Source organism: Apis florea, unplaced genomic scaffold (genome assembly GCF_048593485.1).
Source record: "Apis florea isolate Af1SG1 unplaced genomic scaffold, ASM4859348v1 contig_1794_pilon, whole genome shotgun sequence".
In the NCBI taxonomy this organism is placed as follows: domain Eukaryota; kingdom Metazoa; phylum Arthropoda; class Insecta; order Hymenoptera; family Apidae; genus Apis; species Apis florea.
The window spans coordinates 2,144,588-2,168,646 of NW_028256482.1; the positions used below are offsets into that span (position 1 = coordinate 2,144,588).

The 24,059-nt window shown below is 36.4% G+C and overlaps 1 protein-coding gene across 1 annotated transcript; it reads right to left on the reverse strand.

Annotated features, from left to right (window-relative positions):
• Window positions 1-590: 590 nt before the first annotated feature.
• Window positions 591-2,483, reverse strand: LOC100866503 (U11/U12 small nuclear ribonucleoprotein 48 kDa protein). The gene is made up of 5 exons (XM_012488523.3): window positions 2,145-2,483; window positions 1,892-2,060; window positions 1,760-1,822; window positions 1,372-1,516; window positions 591-1,298 (listed from the first exon to the last, which is right to left on the reverse strand). Exons 1-5 carry the CDS (start codon window positions 2,274-2,276, stop codon window positions 632-634), a joined length of 1,176 nt encoding a protein of 391 aa, XP_012343977.2. The 5' UTR covers window positions 2,277-2,483; the 3' UTR covers window positions 591-631.
• Between the last annotated feature and the right edge of the window lie 21,576 nt (window positions 2,484-24,059).

Genomic DNA, 24,059 nt, shown 5'->3' on the forward strand with positions numbered 1-24,059 from the left:
AAAGATAGCATTGATTTCAATAATTTTAATTTCTATTCTTCTCTTATTATATGCACTTTTTATTTACTTTTAGTACATAGTTTCATTGTTTCTTTTTCACAAAACTACAATATTTAATTTTTAATATAAAAAATATAGATATTACATTCTTGGTTTTACAATGTGTTAGAATCACGATTTCATAAAACATATTACACTTAATTTTGTATTGAAATCTAATTTTAATTTCAATCACAACTAAAAGGTTAAGAATGCTTATAATAAGAAACATTGAATATTATTTTGCTATCTTTATTCTGCCTGATAGAACATTGCATGTAATAAACTGTATCTATATATATGATAATATGTTATATATATTGTATGTAAATATATATAAATCTTTACAGAAATTATGTTAGAAATGGAAGTTAAAATTTATAAAATTTAAATATTATTAAATATAAATAAAATAAATTAGATACATATTAGAATTTCATTATTAAATATCAATAATTATTCAGGTTATTAAATTAATAATTATTAATAATAATTTTAAAAAGTTTTCTTTTTTGCTCATTTTATGGAGAAGGGAGAATATAGTGATAGTCTTACTTATATAAAATTCTTTAATTTTAATAACTATACAAATTTAATAGTTATAACTTAATTTTTCTCGATTTCCTCGACGATCAATATTCCGTTTGGAATGGTCATTAATATCAAATGATTTTTCACTTTTATGAGATTTCGTATTGTTTTTCTTATAGTGTGTTCGTGTAGATACATATTTATTTTTTTTATCATAATCATGTTCTCTCGAATGTGATCTCTTACGTTTATAAGATTTTTGTGTCTTATATAATTCGCTAGTTCGTGAATATGTTTCTGTTTCTTTTGAATTTTTTGTATGAGAAATACGTGATTTCTCGAAATATCTATCGTTTTTATCATCTCGAGAGCTAGAATTTCCATGATGATCCTTTAGATCTTTTATAAAAACATCATGGTATTTCTCCGAAAATTCATCAATTAATAAGGCTGAATTTTGCATATTAACATGATTGTTATCAGAATTTTGAATTTCGGTACTAGTTATGGTTTCTATAGTATCATTATTTATGTGTGCATCTGTTATATAATCAACATATAATTGCATTTGCTGATGTATAACTTCTCTCAAAATTTCTGTATGAGATTTTTTATTTGTATGTACACCTCTATGTTTAGCTCGTCGTCTTTTTAAATTACGTTCTTGTATAAGCACTTCTAGAAAGGATAATTTCTTATCTTCTTTATCTGCTTTATCTTCATTTTTTCTAAAACAATATTCAAGTTTTGTAAAATATATACATAGAATTTGAAGAAATAAGCTTTGTTATACAAACTTACTGTTTCTGAATGTCTGTAATATCATGACCAATGTCTGGCTTAATTGTATTTGCCACAATGTAGTCATATAAAATTTTCCTTTCATCACAAGTAAAATCTGTGAAGATTCTATTGGACGTTCTTGGAATTAATCGCTCACCCAAACCTATTATCAGTGTTAAGAATTCATATTTTGAAAGAAACTATAGACTTTAAAGACAAATTAAATAAGAAAACATAAAATAAATATTATTTAAATATAATGTGAATATATATATATGAAAAGATATAAAAAAGGATATATAGCGCTTGTGCCAAGTAGAACATTCATAATTTGCTGTAAAAAAGGGAGCAATTTAAATCTTCTAAAAATTTTAATATTTTAAAATTTTACATGCATTATACTAACCAATTTTCATAGTTGGATCTCTTTCCTTTGCTTCCCGTAAAATTTTGTTTTGTGTCTTTACATCTATGACAAAAGAAAATTTTAAAAATATTAAATTATTGAGAATTGATTTTTTATAAAATTTATTCATACCTAATTTTATTGATGAATATGAATTTAAGGATAAACTTGATTCAGGCAATGGTATATCAAATTCATTATAACCTTCTTGTTTCCATTGACAACGTTCCAAATGTTGATGTAGATTTTTCTTACTAATTTGATGAGATGAATCATATGGACAAACTAGCTTATTATCATCCTAAAGAAATAAAAAAATAAATCATAATATAATTTTTGTATTTGCTTATAAGAGTATTCATTTATAAGATATCAACATATTTACATCATTTTTTATACTTTCTATTGTCCAATTCAAAGCAGAAGTAATTTTAATAATTTCTTGATCAATTTCTTTTGTAAAATTTATTAATTTTTGATACTGATTTTCACGTTCATTTATCGAAGAATTTAACATTTTTTTATCTTATGTTATCAGAAATACTTATACACACAAAGAAATTAAATTAAAAAAGACTTAAGTAACGCTTTTCTCAAACGAAATTACGTTTCTTATAAAGCTTGCTTTTATTAAACGATTATACTGACATCTATAAGAATCATAAAACAAAATCACAGATAAAATACAAAATAGATACATAACTATATGGGATTTTATGCACCACTTTTTCAAATCATTACCATTTAACAATCATCAGAAAAATATAAATTGTATCACAAATAATAGACATATAAAAATTTGATGGATATTCAAAAAATATATAAATAAGTTTTAATTTAAATCCAATATTTAAGAAACTTTTCTCAAAATCAGAAATATTATTTATATTTCTTGACTGTTCTGTTTGATGATTAGTTTTCTTTACCGTTATTAGATGGTGCATTGATTGTTCTGTTTGAATTTTCTAACATAATTATCAAATTATTTTTTCCATTTCTATATAAATGATAATAATAGTGCATGAATTGTGTTGAAAAGTATATTTTAATTTACGTAATTACAATAATTTAATTTAATTTCGTAGTGAATGAAATATTAATAATAATATATCGTAACACGTAAATATTTCGGTTGAATGAATTTAATTTCTTTGAGGTTATATTTAATTTATTATATTTGACTTTTTATTTTTTATTTAATTTGAAAAAAAATTGTGAAAATTATATATTTTATAAAATTGGTAAATTTAATAAACTAAATTTATTATAATATCATATATATTAAATTTATAATTATTATATTATGATTAATATATATTATTATTATGATTAATAATTATATTAATATAAGAAAATATAATATATATATAAATAAATGTAATAAATATAATATAATATAAAATATAATAATAATAATAATTATATAATAATATACTATAATATTAATGATTAATTAATAAACTGAAAAATTAATAAATTATTAATTGAATATTAGAAAGAATTAAATTAAAATTTATATTAAAATTTTCGTTCGAAATGTATTATTATCGATATAAACAAAGCGTAACTTGTCGAGCTATTGTTATCGTTTGTGGAAAGAGCACATTTTCATTTCGACCGTCGTTCCGTATAGATGTGTCGACAGACGATCAAATATATTTCGTATATAATTTAAAATCGTGAATTTTCGCATTTAAAATTTATCTTTTATTCGTGAGTGTTTACAGTATATGTGTTTTATTCGCGAAATATTCTGCCTGTGTTTCATTATTAAAATAAACTTGTAAATAGATAGAAAGCTTTTGATATACCAAGTGATGTTATCTACAAATGGTAAGTCTCCTTTGATGAATATTTATAATTTTATAATTTTAAATGTATAATGAATATAATGATAACGAAATTTCAATAATTTTAAATGTATAATATAATGATAGATAATAATAGAATATAATGATAACGAATATTTCAATAATCATATTTCAATATGTATTGATAGTTATTTGATCTTTATTTCATAATATTTTTTTTTAACTGCTTTATTCAATTTTTAAATGTTTTAATTTCAATATTACATTTCATTTTTAACTCGACTTTTTAATATTTTAAAACTATTTATTAAATATTTCAAATTTTATTAAAAAAGTTGTAAAGTTTTATTAGAATTACAAATACGAATTTAATCGAATTTGATCTTATATAGAAAAAAAAAATTTTAAAGTATTTAAATATTTATTCTTTATAAATTAAATAAATACGAATTAGAATTATAAAACATGAATTAAAATTTAATAATAGAGAATAAATTTTCATTATTTATTCATGTAATAGAATTTTTTATAATTGAATTATATGAATTATAAAATTATTACTTTATTTCCATAAAATTTCAAACATATAATGTAATGTAATTTCAAATATAATGTAAACATGATATAAACATCATTTTTTATTAAAAAAATTTTGTATAGAAGTATATTCCAGAAAGAGAATTCGCATTTTTTAGCGAATTTCAGAATAAAATAGATCAGAATAAATTTTAATTAAATTCAAACGACATAAAAAATATTTTTTATAACATTTATTTTAAATTTATATAATCATATTGCATATATAATCTTATTTCATTCGTAACATTAAATGTTACATTTATATAGTAGAATTTACGAACTTATAATAAAATTAAACTTATAAAAAAATTTTAATGTTAGAGAACGTAAAATCTTTTCTAATATTGATATTTTAACAATACATTTTATGTAACAAAATTCATATAACATAAAATGTTATGTCTATATTTTTTCTATGATACAAATTATTTCATTCTTCACTGAATCGATAACTGTATAAATTGTGAGAGTGTTATAAAGTCACAATTAATCATTTTGTATATATTCATTTAGAATGTAATTCATTTGTCTTTTTCTTTTTATCTTTGTTTGTTTAATGTTTTTGATATTTTATTTAACGTTTTAGAAATAAAATAAATATCGATAGTCGATACCATACCGGCAATCGGTATTGATGTGAAATTCTAAATTGAATCATCTTGTATCTTATGATGTTACCTATTATCGATATTAGATATTTTTATTTGTACATCTGATCAACAGTTGATACAGTCGATTAAAATTGTAATTAAACGATTAATTTTATTTTTTATTTATATAGAAATTTATTGTATAGAGATATTTCATTACGTTTCATTACGTGTTCGAAAATGATTTATATCAGTTTCATCTCCTATGAGTTTTGTTCAAATAATAGGAAAGAAATGATCGATTCATTTAAAACATTAATTTGATCAAAGTAAGCAGATAACAACGATTCGATAATGTACAATTTATTGCAAACCATCTAATTTATTACGTGCGATAAGTGTTTACGTTAATATTTAATGGAGCACTTTAATGGTGTACGCAGGTGCGGAGACGTCAGTATTGTTTACCCTCGAACCACTACGTATACTTTAGGGATTTGTTAACGACATTGCTTTAAAACGTAATATTAAAGATTTGTTTTTTTCACTCAAGTTTATACGTAGAACGATGTAAACGTTTGACAGATTTTATTAAAATAATCCTTATCTATGTTTCGCGCGTGTATGAATACGTGTCCACGATTTATTCGAAGATTTCTCTCATCTCTCGTAGACTGATTTAAAAGTTGTCGATGCGGATAATGGTTGATTCGTGTTTACATCAGTGATTGATGGTTTTTTTTTTTTTTAAATTGAACGAAAATATTATAATATATATGAAACGAAAATAGTTTTCGTTTAGTAGTTTAAATGTGACCGATGCATGACTGATGCTATGGAAATCTGACAGTTAATCGTAGGAAAATTCAAATACGTAATGATCCTTTCCCGGTCTTAAGGAGTAGACGTAATGTGCGTATATTTACTTTAGTACCCACCTGTTGCCGTAACCCAGTTTCTTACATATACCGACGGGGAAGTTTTTCAACTTTCCAAGGATTCCTGAAATTCTCGACTTTTATAGTATGTGTGTGTGTGGAAAGACAATCGAATTAGAAGGCATTGCATTTATGGTATCATTGGTAAAAAAAATCGGTAAAAGAAAAATAGAGAACAACAATCGATCACGTGCATTTATAATAAACGATTTTTGAACTATAAAAAACTATAATTTTTGAACTATAAAAAAATAAGAAATACCTATTTGATATCGGATTTATACGTTCTTTCATATCCATTTTATATCACTCGAATTATTATTCCACGCAAGATGGACCATATTTTTGACTATATTTTTCACGTAAATTTGAATGAAAAATCTCTCTAGAGTTACTTTTGAAACTATTTTTCGCAAATAGAGATTATAGATATCATTTGATAATGATTGATTTAGTGTTTATTAGGGAGGAAAAAAAAAAAAAAAAGAATCTGGGGAAATTAAGAGAAAGATGAAAATTTAATAGAAGATTATTTACACGCATATATATAGATGTCCTATTTACAAAAATAAACAGTTTGATAAAATAAATAAATAAATAAATGGATGTGATAAACAGTTGAATAATGAAAAGATGGACGAATAGATAGATAGATAAATAGATAGATAGGTGGATAGATATGTAGTGGGTAAAAGAGGAAGAAAGAGGGGCATGGCGCGACGCGTCATTGCACGTGCACGTGCATTGATACCGATATTTATGCCCGCCAGTTAATCATGTCAAAGTCGTTTGATTTGTCGTTGGCTTTTATGGAGGGGAATTAAAACGTTCATTTCGCCGCAGACACTCGGCAACAGTGTGCTCGTCCTGCTACCGTTGCTGGTGGTATGGTTACTGGGTGCCGCTGTTGCTGCTGTTGCCGCGATTGCTCTATGAATTATTTTCTGGACAACCCTTGCCCGATGTAACAAAAGGGGAGGGAGTGCTTTTTGGAAAATTACAGTATCTCGTTTACGTCGAAAATTCGTATCTGTGTCGTGTCCGTTGTGTTTCACCGTGGCAAGTCGGTGGAACCTATTGCGACTCGATGGCGCGTAAACGAAGGAGAAGTATCGTGTTGCTCGACCTTCGGGCGATATTCGAAGAAATTTGACACCTCGGGAAAAAAGTATATATCGCGTAAATGCTTAACCTTCTGCTTAAATCGTTCCAAGTTATCGTGACAGTCTTCTTTTCGTTTAACTCATTGTAACGAATTCATCGTTCGTAGATGAATATTTCTAAATATTGCAAAAATAATATTCGGTTATATTATTTTTTACATTTTTTATGAAAAGAGGACACAGGCGTGGATAAACGTGGACGATTCCGGTTAAAAATACCGGTATCGGTAAGGAAGGATCGTTTGCAACGGAGGAGGTTGGGAAGAGGGGAGGAGGAGGAGGAGGAGGAGGCGAAAATTCTGAAGACGTGTGAACAAAGTTAGTAGTGGGTGGATGGGGAGGGGAGAGGAGGGGGACGAGAAGGATGGCGGGTGGTCCCTTGCGTATCGACAGCCGTCCGTCAAGGTGGTCGGTGACACGGTTGAAACGGAACGAGAGCTGGGGAAAAAGTTGGAGAGGAACCGACATCCTCAGTCTCTTTCTCAGCCAGGCTGAGGATTGGTCTACCGAGAATATCGGGCAGAGGAAGAGGACAAGAGGACAAGAGGAAGGGAGGGGAGGGTGGAGGAAAGGAGCACGGAAAAGGGGGAGGAGGGAGAAGGGTGGTAGAAAGATGGAAGGTGGAAAAGAGGAGGCAGTAGCAGTCGGCATCAGCTAGGTCCGCGCACTTCTATCACGTTGGGCGAACGGGCGGACAGCTCTGAGGCGATTTGTCTTTCATTTCGGGCTAATTTATTGCGCCCAAGCAGCTCCCCTTTCTCTCTCTCTCTCTCTCTCTCTCTTTTTCTCTTCCTCTTCTCGCGGCGTTTCTTACTCGCTTGCATTCCCACCACCACCACCACCTCCACCACCCCTCTGTTCGTGATCTCTGTTTCTTTCCCTCCCATTCTTTCTTCCCGTGTCTCCTCTCGTCTTTCCAGCGCTATTCTCGACTCCGCACCATTCAACCACGCCCCACCCAACTAATGTCCCACATAAAACTTGGTATCAGCGATCCTCAAACGGGGATTTACAATCCCTTCAAGCGCCGCTGTCACGATAAATCCTCCGGGGCGACGTCGATATATCTCGCGCGCGAATACTTCTGTCCCTAATGGATACCCCCACGGTACATACAATGCACGTCGAAGCTGAAACCAGTCTGAATCTTTCCTACGTCCGCTCTAATCGATTCGTCCTAGGGCCCCTCTCCCCTTTCCCTGCTCGCTCCATCCATGTTTCGTGTAGTGTATCACCTATCTCAGTTTTTCCGAAAGAGTCGAGACTATCATTGTCGACTAACTTTAGATTCCTTCGCTTCGTTCTTTTTTTTTTTTCTCCCCTCTACGCGATCTTTTATTTTACTTTTCTTTTCGTTCTGTTCTCTCTCTCTCTTTTTCTTTCTTTCTTCTTCTCGATCGAGGCGAAATACCTTGGAAAAAGATAAGAAACTATGGAAAAGATCCGCGTGAAAACGCATTATCCAGGTAATAACGCCATCCTATTAGGGTATAGTCGTCGCCGACAGTTAATAAGAGTAAAAGCGCGCGTTCGCGCAATTAAGAGTAGTAATAAGCGCCTTAAGGCCAATAAGATGTTTCCTAATGGAACTAGCTAACAGCTTCGAGCCAATTACCTAGGCGCGCATTAAAACGAACGTAGAGGTTCGCCGATACGATATGCCCTCCCCTCCCCTCCCCTCTCTATACTTGGTTCGAACATATATACTCACCCGATTGTATCCGATTTCGATCTACTTATGGCATTCTCTGTTTGTATTGAATATCCTTAGATGTTTGCTACTTTTTTCTCTCTCTCTCTCTCCTCTTCCCCACCTCTCCCCTCCCCTCTCCGTTTTTCCGTACACGCGGATTATTTGTCCCGGATTAATTTGCGGGAATCAATGGTATTCGATATGGTATGGATAAATTAGTTATTGTTAGGATATTAATTATCACCAATTACGTTGAGAAAAAGGATAAGAGAAAAGCGAAGAGGAAGTAAGAAATAAAAGAGGCAATTAAGGGAAGAAGATATTCGTAATAGTGGTGAAAGTAAATGATTTTTAAGAATTTTTTTTTTAAACTGGATGGGATTAATCTTTTTTTCTTTTCTTTTGGGTAGTTTTTTTTTTTTTGATATGTAATTTGTGAAAAATTTAAAAGAAAAATATGAAAAATTGTAAAAATTCTAGTCAAATATACAATTTAGATTTATTTCTTTAAAAAGTTCTTTAAAGAAACGAATGAGCTTTGTTTGAAGTTGATTGAAATTTTATTATAATCTTTTAGTTATCGAAAAATACGTGTTTAATAATGTTTTGAGATATATATACTTACATTATAAGAATCAATACAGAGTTTATTTTGCAAGATAATAATAAAAAGAAACTTTCTTCTTCTTCAAGAATCTAATTCATCCAATCATTTTCTTTATTCTTTGAATCATTCGAGCTTCTTTGCTCTTCTTTAAACTATAATTTTCTATACGTATTTTTATCCTTTTTTCATTATACGAATTTGAAATATTTTCTAACTATAATGGATTATTTTCCAATTATTGATTTCATTATTTTAAAATAAAAAATATTATTATTTATATATATATATATATTTATGATATAAAAATTTTAAAAACGAAGAGATATAGTCACTATATATTAGATGAATTATGCATATTGGAGATAATTTCTCCACATGGAAAATAACATTCAGTATATTTTTATTGAAAGATTAAAAATACATAATCCTGTCTAATATCGATTCAAAAATTATTTTGAAATATATACCTGTTTTATTTTTTGAAATTCGATTTTGTACAAATTTTACGAATAAATAAAAAAAGTATCTATTCGTATCTATCCGAAGAGAAAGATGATAATACGAAGCAGCACAGTGTCTTAAAATCGACAGCCATGTTTTATTAAAAACTCAATGTGTCGTCCTCTGTCGGCGGCAGCCACAGTTAAAAACCGTGGTTAAAAAAAACGTCGTATTCCTTTCTATTAATCGATATTCGCGCGAAAGATCTTTCTTGAATATTTTGAATCTTGAAGTCGTCACGAAAAATCCCTTAAGCTTGGTCCGGGACCGATTCTTAAAGTGTTCGTAACTTTGGTCGCATCGATACGATAGAGACAGGAGATTAGACACGTAGAAAGTGGTGACGAAGAAGAAGAAAGCTTCGTAGTCAGGAGGCTTTTCGCGTAAGTCCTCGTTATGATTCAACGCGGCTTACGTCGGTTGTTCGCGGGTCCTTCGCCTTTCTCGCTATACCGTTAATTCTCCCAACAAGTTCCCTCGCGTCTTTCTCGCGTCTATTTTCAAAACGGAATATCTTGGCACATTACTTGGCGGGGACACATTCGTATCTTCTATTCCCGATGCAGATTCCCCTCTCTAAATTTTACAGGCGGAATATCGCTCTTCGAAGATCGAACAACGGTCGAATAAAGGATTTCCCTGTTCACGCTGTTGCCACGTATACTCTGCTCGCGCTTATAATCCGACGAATCATCAGCAATATTTTTATTTTTCTAGGAATACCAAGTGTTTATGATTTTATCTTTTAATGATTTTATTAATCGTGTGTTGGACAAAAATTTATTTAACGCGATAACTTTTTATCTCTGAGCAACATAAAAGAACGAAAGAATCTTCTTCCTTCTAGGTGAGTCTCGTTTTCAAAAATTCCCTATTGAAAGTCTGTCAACTAACGACTTTCTTATTTGCAGTGATATTACTACAACGAGACGCGTCCAATTTTGACGAACGGAGGTATTAATCGCCCCTTAAAAACTTTCGATGGATTATCGTACCACGCTCGTACCAATGCTACCCCGTTAATTGCGACGATTATTAACATGCTCGTAATTGCACCTGATCGTGAACTCGATGCAACGCACGAGATAGAACGCACCCATAGGTATGTATGAGCAACGGAAAATGGTGTGCTTGCCAATAGTACGCGTGAAATTTCCCAATTATAAACTTCGAAACTTAATAAGATCCTATAAAAAAATCTTCTCCTACAGATAGATGTATAGATATATCCACGATATACACGCGGTCTTTCAATCGAATAATCTTAAAAAAAAACTTTTTCTCTCCTCAAACACTCTCCCCGGATCCGACGGACTTTGCTCATCTTTTTCAATTGATAGGAGTAGCATTTCCCGACGCAGCGAAACCAATCGTGGCCACAATCACGGATCGTGTAGTATTCGTATAGTCGCGGTGGTTGTGCGCTGGACGACAGTGGTGTGCGGTGGACGAAGCATGGGCGATGCGAGGGGAGCAGGGAGGAGGACGGACGGAGGGAGGGAGAGCAGGAGGAAGAGGAGGGGGGAGTTAGCGTTGTTTTACCGTAAGGGGTTAATTGCATTGCCAATAACAGATAATGCAACAATCAATGATTTAAGGGAGGTGGGGGTTGGGGAATGGAGGAAGGGAGGAAAGGACAGGAGGGGAGAGGCAGGAAAGAGGGACAGGGATGGAGATCGGGACATGGTCGAGAATGGGAATGAGAGTTGGGAATCTGGGTGCGGAGGAGGAGGAGGAAGAGAGAGATGGAAGGAAGCAATACGCGCGTATATACGCGTAGCTAGGTGTACAACACAGGTCAAGGGAGGGAAACAAGAGGAACAAAGTGCGCGAGTTAAGGGTGGGAAGCGGACGATCCGTGCGTGGACGGTGGTCCAACGGCGTGCACACCGTGCGGCGTGCACGAGATACCGGAGGATGGAAGGTCGCGTGCGCCGCTCCCCTGTTCCCCTAAGGGCACCGATTGGTTAAGTACTCGTCCATAGCGCTCGTGTGTATGGCCTACATACGCGACGACGTCCTCTGCGAAGGAAGGGATACGATTACAGGGTAATACGATCTCGAGGTTGGTGAGATGGTTAAGTAAGTGTATATATATATATGTCGTAATTCAACGATGGATAGTATATAGATTTTGTCTTGGAAGGAAACGTGTGTGTGCGTGTATATATCGTTCGATTTGGCAATGGTCGCGCGCACACAATGGTTCTTATCGAGAAACTTTTTGCAAAGTTTTGCTGAACACCAGGAGGGAGGGAGGAAGGGGGGGGAGGAAGAGTAATGTCCGTCAGGGAATTAATATAGGCAAGATTTGTTGTTATTGCGGGACACGCACAAACGCGGGGAAGGGACGAAGGAAGAGATTGGCGCGGAAATGGTGGCGCGGCGAAGGCTTTCTCAGGGTAGAGAGCAAACCCATTACTTACTATAACTGCCGTCGGCGGGGTAGGGGGCTGACCGTGGTAGGAGTTGCTGTCAGGCATCCATCATCGCGACTAATGGCTCCACTCTCCTGCCAATAACATCCGGGTGTGCACCACCGGCCGGAAACCTCTACGGTTTACCCGCTTTGCTCGATCTTACGTTCAACTGCTCCTCGCTCGCTTCCGCGCTCGAACAACAGCTCCCGAAATTCTCTTCTAGAAGAAAATTCTCTTTCCTTTCGTTTCTGGAAACAGAGATGGAGAAGAAAAAGCATATCTGTCGTGTTTTATGAAACACGAAATGAATTGCGGAATAAATTTTTCACTTTGATCGTAATAATCGCGATATGATTAAAGATAGGGCTGCTCTTCTTTTTCTTCTCTTCTCTGCATCGTTTCGTGTATCCGCGTTTTCTGTCTCTCTCTCTTTCCCCCTCCTCGTTGTTAACCCCAGCTCGGTCCTCTTCTCACGATTCTCTGTCGCGCACGGGTTCGCGGATAGTCGAGATTGCGTCATGCATATGCAGCTGCATTTGGCATCGGAGTATGCCAGCCCAATCACAGCCGTGAAACTTGATTGTCGCCGATTATCCACCACCGATCGACCTAATAAAACGGGAATATTTTCCACCATTACCACCGCGCGTTCGCTCCTTTTCGCTTTCTTTTCGAGATTCGAACGAGGCTTTTTTCCCCTCCCCCTATATCCCTGACCATTCCACTTTGCGTGTGTGTATATATATATATATATACTTTTTTATTTTTTTTTTTTTCCCAAACCGGAATCGTTCTTTTGAAAAAACGATTCATCGATCGAGCACCAAGAGAATTAATCGGATGTGTTGGAGGGCCTGGTGGTCGCGCCTAGCTGAATCAGGAATTTGAATAGCAAACTTGTTCGAGCCAAGAAGATTTGGCCGGTTTATTTTATATACGCTGACTCGCTGCCCGACCAGCACATATCCGTACCAACATTTACGTATACGGCGGATAAGAACCGGGCTGATACTTACCTGATTTGCAATGAGCCAGAACGTGCAATGCTGGTCGTGGTTTACAGAAATTTGTAACACGTGATAATAGACGAACGCCGGTTATTTCGGATTCGTGCGATTTTTATTGAAGAGGAAGAGTTAAAAGGGGGAAAAGAAATGATACGTAATTAATTGATTGGTATTTATTTTATGGATAAACTAGTTGTTCCTTCGTTGCGTAAAATTTTTCTACATTTCAGGTTCACGGGACAGGAATAAAACACATATTCGTTTCGTCGAAACGTGATTTTTCATTGAGAAAGATTGAAATGAAGATTTAAATAGAAATTTAAATCGGAAATTAAAATAATTTTCGGAATCAAAAAAAAATCAGATAGACCAAGGTTTTTTTTTTTTTTTTTTTTTTAATGAACACGACAGGCGAATATTTGGACGACATTGTAATAATTTTTGTCACGCCATTTCCATGATCGCATAATGGAAAACGAATCATTCCTCGGATGCTCATTTCTCTTCAAATAATTATTTTCAATTCATCCGAATGGATGTTATATTTTTCGCCACTAACGCTTCGTAAATTGGCGCACTATAATAAATTCTCACTATTTTTTGCGCATATAGCAAAAAACAATTCTTCAATTCCAATTCTTTTCTACGAATATTAACGATTTGGAATTTAATCGCGCGTATTAAAAGATCGATTAATTAGATTCATTCGTCATTTTTATAAAAAAAAAAAAAGAAAAACGTTTCTCTTATTGCTCGTCTGCAAAATACACTTTCTCTTGTGATCATACAAAATTCTCGTTATACCTAAAGAATGAAATATAAAGATTTTACGATTTCGAGATCACGTCTCTGCCTTCATCGTTCTTTTTTGCAGAGACGAGCGTGTAAATCGAGACGAGTGTTTGCAGCGAAAAGAGAGGAAAGGAAGGCGGCCAGTGATTTTTTTTTCTGTAGCAACCAAGATAAAAACTATAACGACAGCGAAATCTGAAAAATCGCGAATCTTTCCCGACGATGGTACTCAGAGAAGCGGTATGAAGATTCAGCAGTTGTTATCGGTTTGCGAGAACGAAAGGGAGCGATACCTGTTGCATACGTCAGGGATTCTTTTCGCGCAACGAGCGATTCTTTTGAGAAACGCCTGTGACACGAGGTTACGCGATCGTGGTTATTACGATCGCGACGACGTGCATAGTTTTGCTAACGGAAATTTACTGGGGTTTTTTTTTTTTTCTAGAAGGAAGAGTAGATAAAAGAAGGAAGGTAAGGAAAAGGAGATAAATAAATGGCTACGTATAGGGTGTCAAAGAAATAGATGGTCAAACTTTGTTCCTCGAATTCTTCTACTCTGTTTTTAAGAAGAGAAGAAAGAGTATAAGATATTTTTCGATTTTTTTTTATCCATGGAAATTACTGTACGCAGAATGCCAAGGAAAAAGTGGCTGAACTATTGGTTATTGGATATTTCTAAGAAAGAAAAGGATGAAGAAATATAGAATTCGAAAATTGTTTCCTTTTGAGAGGGTATGGGTATGGTTTTTATTATAATGAAGTTTTGTAAGGATGTGTAAAATTTATTTAAATTGCTGTATACAAGGAAAGGATCAAATTTATTCTATCGTTTCTGAGGGGAGAAAAAAGTATGATACGATCAAATTCTTGCAAAAATTCTTTCCTTTCGAGATATAGATATTTTTTGATTACAATGGAGTTTTATAGGAACGCTTAGCTTAATAATTTACTTTTAACTGCATCCATAACTGTTGTTATTGTATAAATTACATTTTCAAAATAGTTTCCATAAATAGAAATTTAAAAAATTCAGAACATGGATTCTCTCTTCTGCCAAGTCCATATCTTGAAGAAGAGGAAAAATTCTCAGACGTTATACGACAGATCTTAGATGGAAAATAGAATAGCAGAGTTTGAAGTGAAACTATTTCCATCCTATATACACGAATGAATAGCACGCAATTAGTGCGTGCATAGATTGCGCTTAGCGCGAGACAAACGATCTACGACAACTGACTAATTTACAATCCGTTGTCTCGATTGCGCAAGCGCGGCCTGCTGTCAATTGGAGGGGGAAAGAATTAGACGAAAGACGGACAGATCGAGAGTATCAGAAAATTTTCGGTGGTGTCGGTCGGTAAGGTGGACCAAGAGAGAGGCGGTGGTGGGCGCCATCGAAGCACCGGTTATCTCGGCAATTAATATGATTGAGGAGACATCTCTCACGTCTCCGTAATATCCAGCAATGGCCCAAGTTCTGATTGCTTTCCCCGTTCCACCCACGCCTCGCTTCGCTATCTCGAATACCATAACCCTAGCGCGCTTCCTCACTGCTCCCCCCTCCACCGTGTTCCACCGAGTTAACGAAACTGAGTTACGATACCCGGGTCCCGCAAACTGCGCGTTTCCCTTGCTTTTTAACCCACTTTTTTGACGGGGTTTCATGTTTCGAGTTGCTAACGACGCATCGAACACGCGCATTTTCGTATTATCCGGTTCTCGAAAAATTGTGATTCGAGCGTGACTCGATTGAAAAAGAAAACATTTCTCGTTGGATTTGTTCTATTTACATTCTTCTTTTTTTTTTTCTTTTGCCAACGATACAAAAATTGAAAAATTTTATTCAACAATTTCATCGAATAATATTTTTAGGTTAGGTTTTAATTATCACATAGGGATTGAATCATTAGTACATTATAATTCATTAGAATTATTTATTTCGGTATATCTATCGATACATTTTTCCAATTAAATGCATTTTTGGAAAATAGTTGAGAAATATTATTTTTTGTCGAGGTACATTAAAAATGAATGATCGTCGATGTATAATTAACTGAAAATAATGTAATATATTTGAACGATCAATTTTTCAAAGGAAAACATTATTACGTTAAGTTGAATAAATTTTATACTTCTTGATTCGATGTATCTGAATGTGTATCCTAAAAAAAAAAAAAAAAAAAAAATAACAAATACAATCGACAATTGACGTATCATATATAATACTCATTTTCAATCGTATCTATGAAAATCAGAAAATATGAAAAGGCTCTGCTAATAAATATAAACCAATCGAGTCGCGTGTATCATTTTCCACTTCTCCAATTCTAATTTTTTTTTTTTTTTTTTTTTTAGAAATATTCGTATTCAACGATCTGGGGAATAGAGTTTACACGAGCTTGTAAAGCGACACGTCTTGGAACCAACTGCCCATAATGTGCTCGCTACTTTTTATGTTGCAACGCGGAGAAGGAAGAGAGAGAAAATGAAACGCGAGAAGAGAGGGGAACGTGGAACGTTAGCGGAACGTTGGAACGAGAAGGATCGTAAAAATCGTACGTGACGAACCTGCACCTCTTCCCTTATCTCTCGTTCGTCCCCGCGATGCGACGTAACGGATCCCCAACCCGTAATCAGGATCGGAATCGAAAATTGCCGATGAATTCCCCCTCCCCCCCTCTCCTTTCTTTCACACTTTCTTTCGTTCCTTCTCTCACTTTCTCGCTTTCTCGAAAACGATATAGCATATTTGACGGGTCTGTTAGCGATCTCTTTTACCCACCGTGTCTCAAAGCCGTTGCGAAACGTTGCAATTGGAATTGAAATATCCTCTGTGCGACGATTTCGTTTCGTTTTCGATCGTTCGTTCCTTGTCTTCTTGATAATTTTATATCCGTCCTTTTATTCTCTCTCTGTCTCTCTCTCTCTCTCTCTCTCTCTCTCTCTCCCCCCCTCCCTCTCTCGCGTAGACACTGCGGGGGCCGCTTTTTCCCGTTGATTAACCTTAACAAAAAAGGAAAGAGAGTGGGGCAAAGACGCGACGATCCTTTGTGCAGTTCCATCGAACGAACCGACGTGAAACGTTAGATTCCTTCCACTCTTTTCTTTCGTGCCTCGAATTGCAGATTTTGCCGCGGGTATGCAAAGAAGAAAAGGAGGTAAAAGATACACGCCTTGCTAAGAAGCATCTTCTTTTCCCTCCAACGATACATTCGATTCGTATTTCCTCCTCCTCCTCCTCCTCCTACTGCTCTGCTCGCGGAAAATATACTTTATCTAAATTAGAACGCGTAAAACGGCGAAAGATTGACAAACGGAGGGAATGGTCGGCGAGTAACGAGTAACGATAGCAGCGAAGTTTGCTAGCTCGGGTGTATAAAACGATAAATAGTCGTGTCACGTGCGCGATAAAAGAAAGAAAAAAAAAAAAGGAGAAGAGAGAGACAGGGAGGAAAGTTTGGCGAGGAAACGAGGGGAATGAGAGAATGAAACACATGTCCGTGTCACCGTCGCGTCGCCTCTCTCGGCTTGAATCCTGGAATTTATGCCGGACAGTGAATCATGTCAAAATTTGATTTGTCGATAGCTTTTATAGCGGCAAGTTATTGCGTGCGGGTTAGGTACAAATTCGGCACGGTATACATCGACGATATTTAAAACGTTTCAACTTTGCTGGTTTCGCCCTGTTTCCCAGTTTTAAGGATATATTGCCACGCAACATACACACACGCATACTACGAGTGAGCGCGATCTCTTTCATTTATTATTCGTTCCTCGAATAATACAAAATATCTGGCCCAAGTTACAGAACAGCTGAATATCATCAATCGAGGATCAAATCACGTGTAATAAAGTTACGCGTGGTTATCGTATCGATCGGTTTTCTTTTTTCTTTCTTTTTTTTTTTTTTTTTTTCCCTACCGGTTCACGCCGTTCAATCCATTTCTCTCGCGATTATCGCGTCACTGTCATTCGTTCGTCGACGAACGGATCGGAGGAATCGACGAGTTCGAACGAGGTTCGAAGTGATTTCCCTCTTTTTTTCCCCCTTTTTTTCCTTTTTTTTTTTTTTTTTTTTTTTTTTTTCACGCGCGTCGTCCACGCGTGATAAAAGCGAATGTTTACCTAGAAAAGTATGGACGAATTTTCAAAAACGTTACCACGACTGTAGTCAGGCGGCAGCGACGGGAGATACGCATATATCAAGCGGGCACAACGAATATATCATTCATAATTTGTTCGGAACGGTTGATTTGTAGCCCGCGACGTGTGGCGTCGAGCTGTCCCCCTATACACGTGCAACCCCCCCCCTCCCTCCCCTCGTCCCTCCCCCTTTCCCTCTTTCTCTATCTCTATCCATCCATTTATCTATCCATCCATCCATCCACCCATCCATCTATACTATATCTATCTATCTATCTATCTATTTATCTATCTGTCTATCTTTGTCTTATTCACGGTGTATCACGCACCGTTCCCTTTCCCTTCACCTTGTGAAATCTCCTCGCTTCTGCCCACTTTCTCTGCCTCTAACGCCCGCACTGTTACACCAAATTTCCTGCCCTCCGCCCTCCCCCTCCCCTTTTGATGTATCCGCATCGAGTCACGTCACATGGCCTTCCATCCCCTGCGAGTGTAGATTGAAATTAATACCCAATAATGCTTGTAAATCATTAGGGATATGCACGAGCCGTGTTAAAACCGTGCCTCCATCTACCCAGTGATAGCTGTGGTTGTTCTCATATTTGTTGCAACGTTGCTCTCTCATTGATCGAGCGGCAGAGAGAGAGAGAGAGAGAGAGCGCATTATCAATCTTGATTTCTTCTGTTATAACACGCGATTAAAAGGAGAGAAAAGATGAAGAAGGACGAGGAGTTTATTGATTTTGAAATGAAAGAAATTTACTCTTTTTGCAAAAAAAAAAATTATAAAAAAAGGAATATTTATGTTCGCATCGAGAGTTGGTCTTTCTTCTAGGCAAGAATTTTTCCTCCTTCTTTTTCTCTTCCCGTGCAAGTTTCCTCGATGCTAATCGTTCGATTTTCATTCGATTTCTCGAAAAATCTCGAGACGAGAATTTTTAAGAAGCATCCCATATTACCAGTGTCCGATGGTTTCTTTTCCTTTCTTTTTTTTCTTTTTTTCTTTTTTTTTTTTCTTTTTTAATAATCGAGCATCGCTACTTATTTCGATCGACGAGTTTCCAACAGCGGAACATCAACACCACCGCTTGAAAACGATCTCAACAACTATGTTTTCTTGCGGATTCGAATGCAAAGACTAAAAGTTGGACGAGGAGTCGCGCGTAGGTGCAACAGGTGGCCCATAAAGTGTGGACGTCCGTTTATCAAGAACGAACGAGTGCATTCGCATTGACTGATGGATGTTCAGGTTCATTGTGTAACCGTGCGACACAAGATTCGTACGTATCGACCTTAAATACCAAGCGTTTGAATTTCTATCGTGGACAAATTGCTTCCGCGCGATAGATATTTGCTCTGCAACCAAATAATAATAACAACGGGGACGGGTTTAATAACGGCTTTTAACTTACTTTTTTCACCTTTTTTTTTTTTTTTTTTTCTTTTTCTTTTCTTTGATCGCTTACACATATTTGCACGAATCTAAACGAGAATTGGCCGAATAAACTTCAATCACGATCAGAAGATAATAACGTTCAATATAACAAAAAAAATTTAAATGCAATAATATCAATTTGGCAGGCGTGTTTGGGCAGACGTTGTAAAAGAAATCTTGAAATCGCACGGGACTGTTTTAGTTAGATCTTGGTAGATTTACAGACAAGGTGGGTCCATCGAGACTTTGCATCATGGTTCCGAGCACGGCTCGTCCCACGACGATAGTAAAAACTTTTATGCTCCTTATAATTATGAGTAATTCACGGTAATTAACGAGGCTGCTCGAAGTCACGCTGGCAATTTTCTGAGTAATATTTCTGCGATGATAATATCGCGTTCCCTACTTTTCTACTTCCCTTTTCTTCCTAATCGCGCATATACTATTTCGTCGGTTCTTTGAAAATGTGTTTCGATCCTCCGTTCGTCGATAATCGTTTTTGAAACGCGATCCTGTTTTATCGATCGAGCAAGCCTCGAAGATTTCTCCGGTTTTCGTTATCCGAAAATGAATATTGATCGCTGGCATTCTCTGTGTCACCGTTACGCACGATTTACTCAATCGGGTATAATAAACGCGTGAGTCAGAGAGAGAGAGAGAGAGAGAAAGAGAGAAAAAGTGTGGAAAACGTGTATTAGCGATCGACATTCACATTTTATTTATCGAACGATGCCCATATATTGGACGGTAATAAAAATGTAACGTGAAAATTACGGACGTAAGTCACTTATTATTGTACAAATCTAACGAATATATGCGCGATCTTTTAATTCGATCACCAATTTTAAACACGTAATAATTACAGTTTCATAAGAATGATTCTTGACAATTAACAAATACTTTGTGATTCGAGTCTGTACAGGTTCATTTCACAGTGAAATTTTTCAAGCTTAAAATAAGCGTGGCAATGATCGACAGACTTACTTGAAAGAAGGATGTCGACATTATCGCGAGTGACGGGCGTGTGTTACGCGTGTCGCGATTATCCAAATTTCAGTTATTCTCTCTCTCTTCTATTCCGTACGTATCTCGAATTACGGGATGCACTTGGCGGAATTGCAAGTGATTCCTCTCAGGACGCAAACTCCGCCGTGGACGCACGAGCGGCAATCTGTGGGGATCGTCTCCTCGAATTTATTTTATAGTTTCTGCTGGAAATGACGTCCCGTAACGAGACGTAAATTCGAAAAATCGTGGTAAACAGGGTCGTACGTAAGACGGGCGTTCTTCCGCAGTTATGCGATCTATTCGAGTTTGCGAGCGTTCGACGACAAATAACGAATGCAAACGGGGCTAATGCGACGTGCAAGTAAGCACTAAAACGCTGTCTAATATTCAACTTATTATTATTTTATTATGTATAAATAATTAATGCGATGTTACGTTGAAAACGAGCAAGTGGATAAGCAGCGATTGTTTATTAATTTTTATCCAAATTTTTCCTGCTTTCGATACTTCAATTCACGGGGCGCATTCTGTTCTTGCAATATCTGAAATCTAGTAGTTTCATTGATTCTTGTACATGATACATTAACTCTCATTTTAAAAGTTTTTTTGCCACGACAATTTCAAGTATTTTAGAAAGTGACAAGTTTCTAAAAAGCTCTAGAAAATACCAAAAATATTTATTTCGAACATCTTCCAATTTAATAAAAGATGTAAAAAAAAAAAAAAAAAGAAATGAATTCGGTAAAAAAATTGAAGAGTTCCAGTTTTAAGTTATCATGAACAAAGTCAATGTTTTTTGTATATACATTATATTTGAGTATGATATCTTTTAGAAGATGCATCGTCGAGATATGTTGTCTCGTGTCTTCCGTCAAGTTTGGAGTTTCTGTCAGAGAAAAGATCTTACAATCTCTTTTCGTTCCTATCGAAATGATATAAAGGTTCAGTCGGATATATATTATTGCTATATTGATAATGTTTAAAGTTTCAATCGATGTTACGATATATTATTGAAGATATTTTCAATTATTTTCATTTTCACTTTAATTCTTACCTCATGAAAACGTATTATGCGAGTGCACACCGAACTCCTCGATCAATTATGACACGAGTCTATGTTTGTTTTTTCGTTATACCTACTACTTATCGATTTCTCGTTAGAGAAAGGAAAAAACACGCAATTATGCTCGTTACATCGAGATACAAACGGATACTAACCATAGGACAATCGTTATCGTCTTTCACTCGTTTACCGTTGCTGCATGAAATTAAATGAAAGTCGCCATTGGAGGCGACAAATTGAATCTCAATTTTGCCTAAAATATTTTTCTATCTTCTTGTTTCGTTTCATTTTGCTCGAGATAATAGATCTGGTAACGAGACGCGAAAATATAATAATCCGATGGATTTTAAATGGATTTTCGAATTTAGGTTGGGTCAAGCGATGGATAGAAACATAAGATGTTCAAACACAAATCGAGACAATTCACATTATCCTCGTTTAATTATCGATCGTATAATTTAATTGGTGCATCAAATTTGAGGGAATGCAAATAAGTTTTCTCGATTTGATTGAAAAAAGTCGAGAATGATGATGCAACAAAATACATCCATTCGAATGCAAATATATTCGCCCAACTATCGCTCGCCACTTTCCACCAGAAAGTTCGTTACATTCACTTCCGTGACATTCGTTCCGATATCCGATATAAGATCAACCCGAATTTACATTCTTTCGAGGCTGCCAATACCAATTCCACAAATTCCAAAACATCCAGTTGGTTAATTGAGGGAGAAGGCAATTTCGACTAAACGTTTCGCGACACGTCCACTTCGACGACGGAAAGACTCTCCCATCGGACTCGTATCGAAGAGGCTGAATTCAGCCGGATGGCTTTCCCCTTTATCCCACCCAATCTTTCGTCTTTCTTCTTCTTCTTCTTCTTCCTCTTCTTTCCATCCTTTTTCCACGCTATGCGCTTTTCGTGGTTTCGTCACGCTCGCATCCACGTTCGTGCGGGAATAAATACCAGAGGCTAAACGGAGAGTATACACACACACACATACAAAGCTAACGAATCGATGTATAGTGGAGAGTTTACGTAGGAATGGAGCGAGTGGTTGAGACGCGGCGCGGATGTGGGGTTTGCAGGGTTGTGGGACTGCGGGGGTGGCTGCCTGTGTGCTGCTCGGTATAAGCCAGTGCGCGTCAATAACCGTCCATCAGATGTAATAGCTCCCCGAGACACATCGGTTGCATTTAAATGGCTGCTTAGCCGACTCTGTCTCGACGCCGACGTGGATCTATGGAATTCCATCAAGCTCTACGGGATCCCTTATCGTCCTAAACCGGGTCGTCGCGTCTCGGTCGTCCAACCGACGACCCGGACCCACGTTATTTTCTTTCACGCGTGCGCCTTCCCTTCGCCCTCGTCATCGTCGCCTGTGTGGGGTGCTGCGCGCTTTCGCGGTTTACTCTCTTGCTTTTTTTTTTTTTTTTCCTAGGGGAGAGGACGCTCGAAGTAACTATATTTGATTCTTCTCTCTTCCTAACATTTGTTCCCCGACGAGAGAGAACTTGTTCTTTCCATCGTGCCGCGAATTTCTCATTAACGCCCTTTTTTTGATGAAGATAGATATTAGATTTGCTCACCGTGTGGACAGACGTAGCTTCAGAAACTGGATATTTCAACTTAACCGTTTCGTAATAATTTCGGGATATTAAATGAGCAAGCGCACATAGGGGATTAAGATTCGTGATATTCGACCGATTAGAAAGATTTTACTTAGGGCAATCCGGTTGGAGTCGAGTGGGGGACCCGAACGAGGGGGGGGGGGTAACGAGCGCTGACGCCGAGGTTCTCTCGATTGGTTCCTCTTATCCACCTCCTCTTGTTCTTCCTATCCTCAAAGAATCTCTCGCATCATTCGTCCGCGCGAAATATATTAGACAAGGAAAAATGTCGACAGATATTTCAATAGAATAAAACAACGATGGTCGATCGACGAAAAATTTCACGGAGGGGTGTCCGCACTCCTCCATCTTCCCAAGCTCCTTCCTCTTAGCCGTAGACTTAATCCCTCGCGGGCGTCGCTCGTTTCGGCCGCGGGCGCGGCGGCATCGGAGCCGGCTACGTGATGGTAGTGGTGGTGGTGGTGGTGGTGGTGGTGGTGGTTTAGGGGTGGAGGGTTGCGGGGGCAGCTACAGGCAAAAGGATCTGCATGGCGGCTCTACCGCGTCGCAAATCACTTAAACTGCGGCTGGTGGAGCTACGCGAGGGCAAGCTCGGAAGGAGCGAGGTGGGAGTGGGGGTTGGATAGTCGAGGGTGCGGAGGATAGAGAAGGCCGGGGGGGAAGGGAGGAGCGGGGATGGAAGTAGGGGGTGGAGGGTGATTATAAGACCGCTCGGGGTTGCTGGCTAGCGAGGTAGTACCATCCGTTATGACTATAAATCTAAGATAACAATAACGTCCTCCCTCACTCCTGAGCTTCGTTCGCTTCTCTCTATCTCGCCCCATCTCTCTCTCCCTCGTCTCTCACCTTCCCACTGTACACGGAATATATCTCCGTCCTCCTCCTCTCTGCTCCCTCTCCTTTCAAACTCGTCTCTCT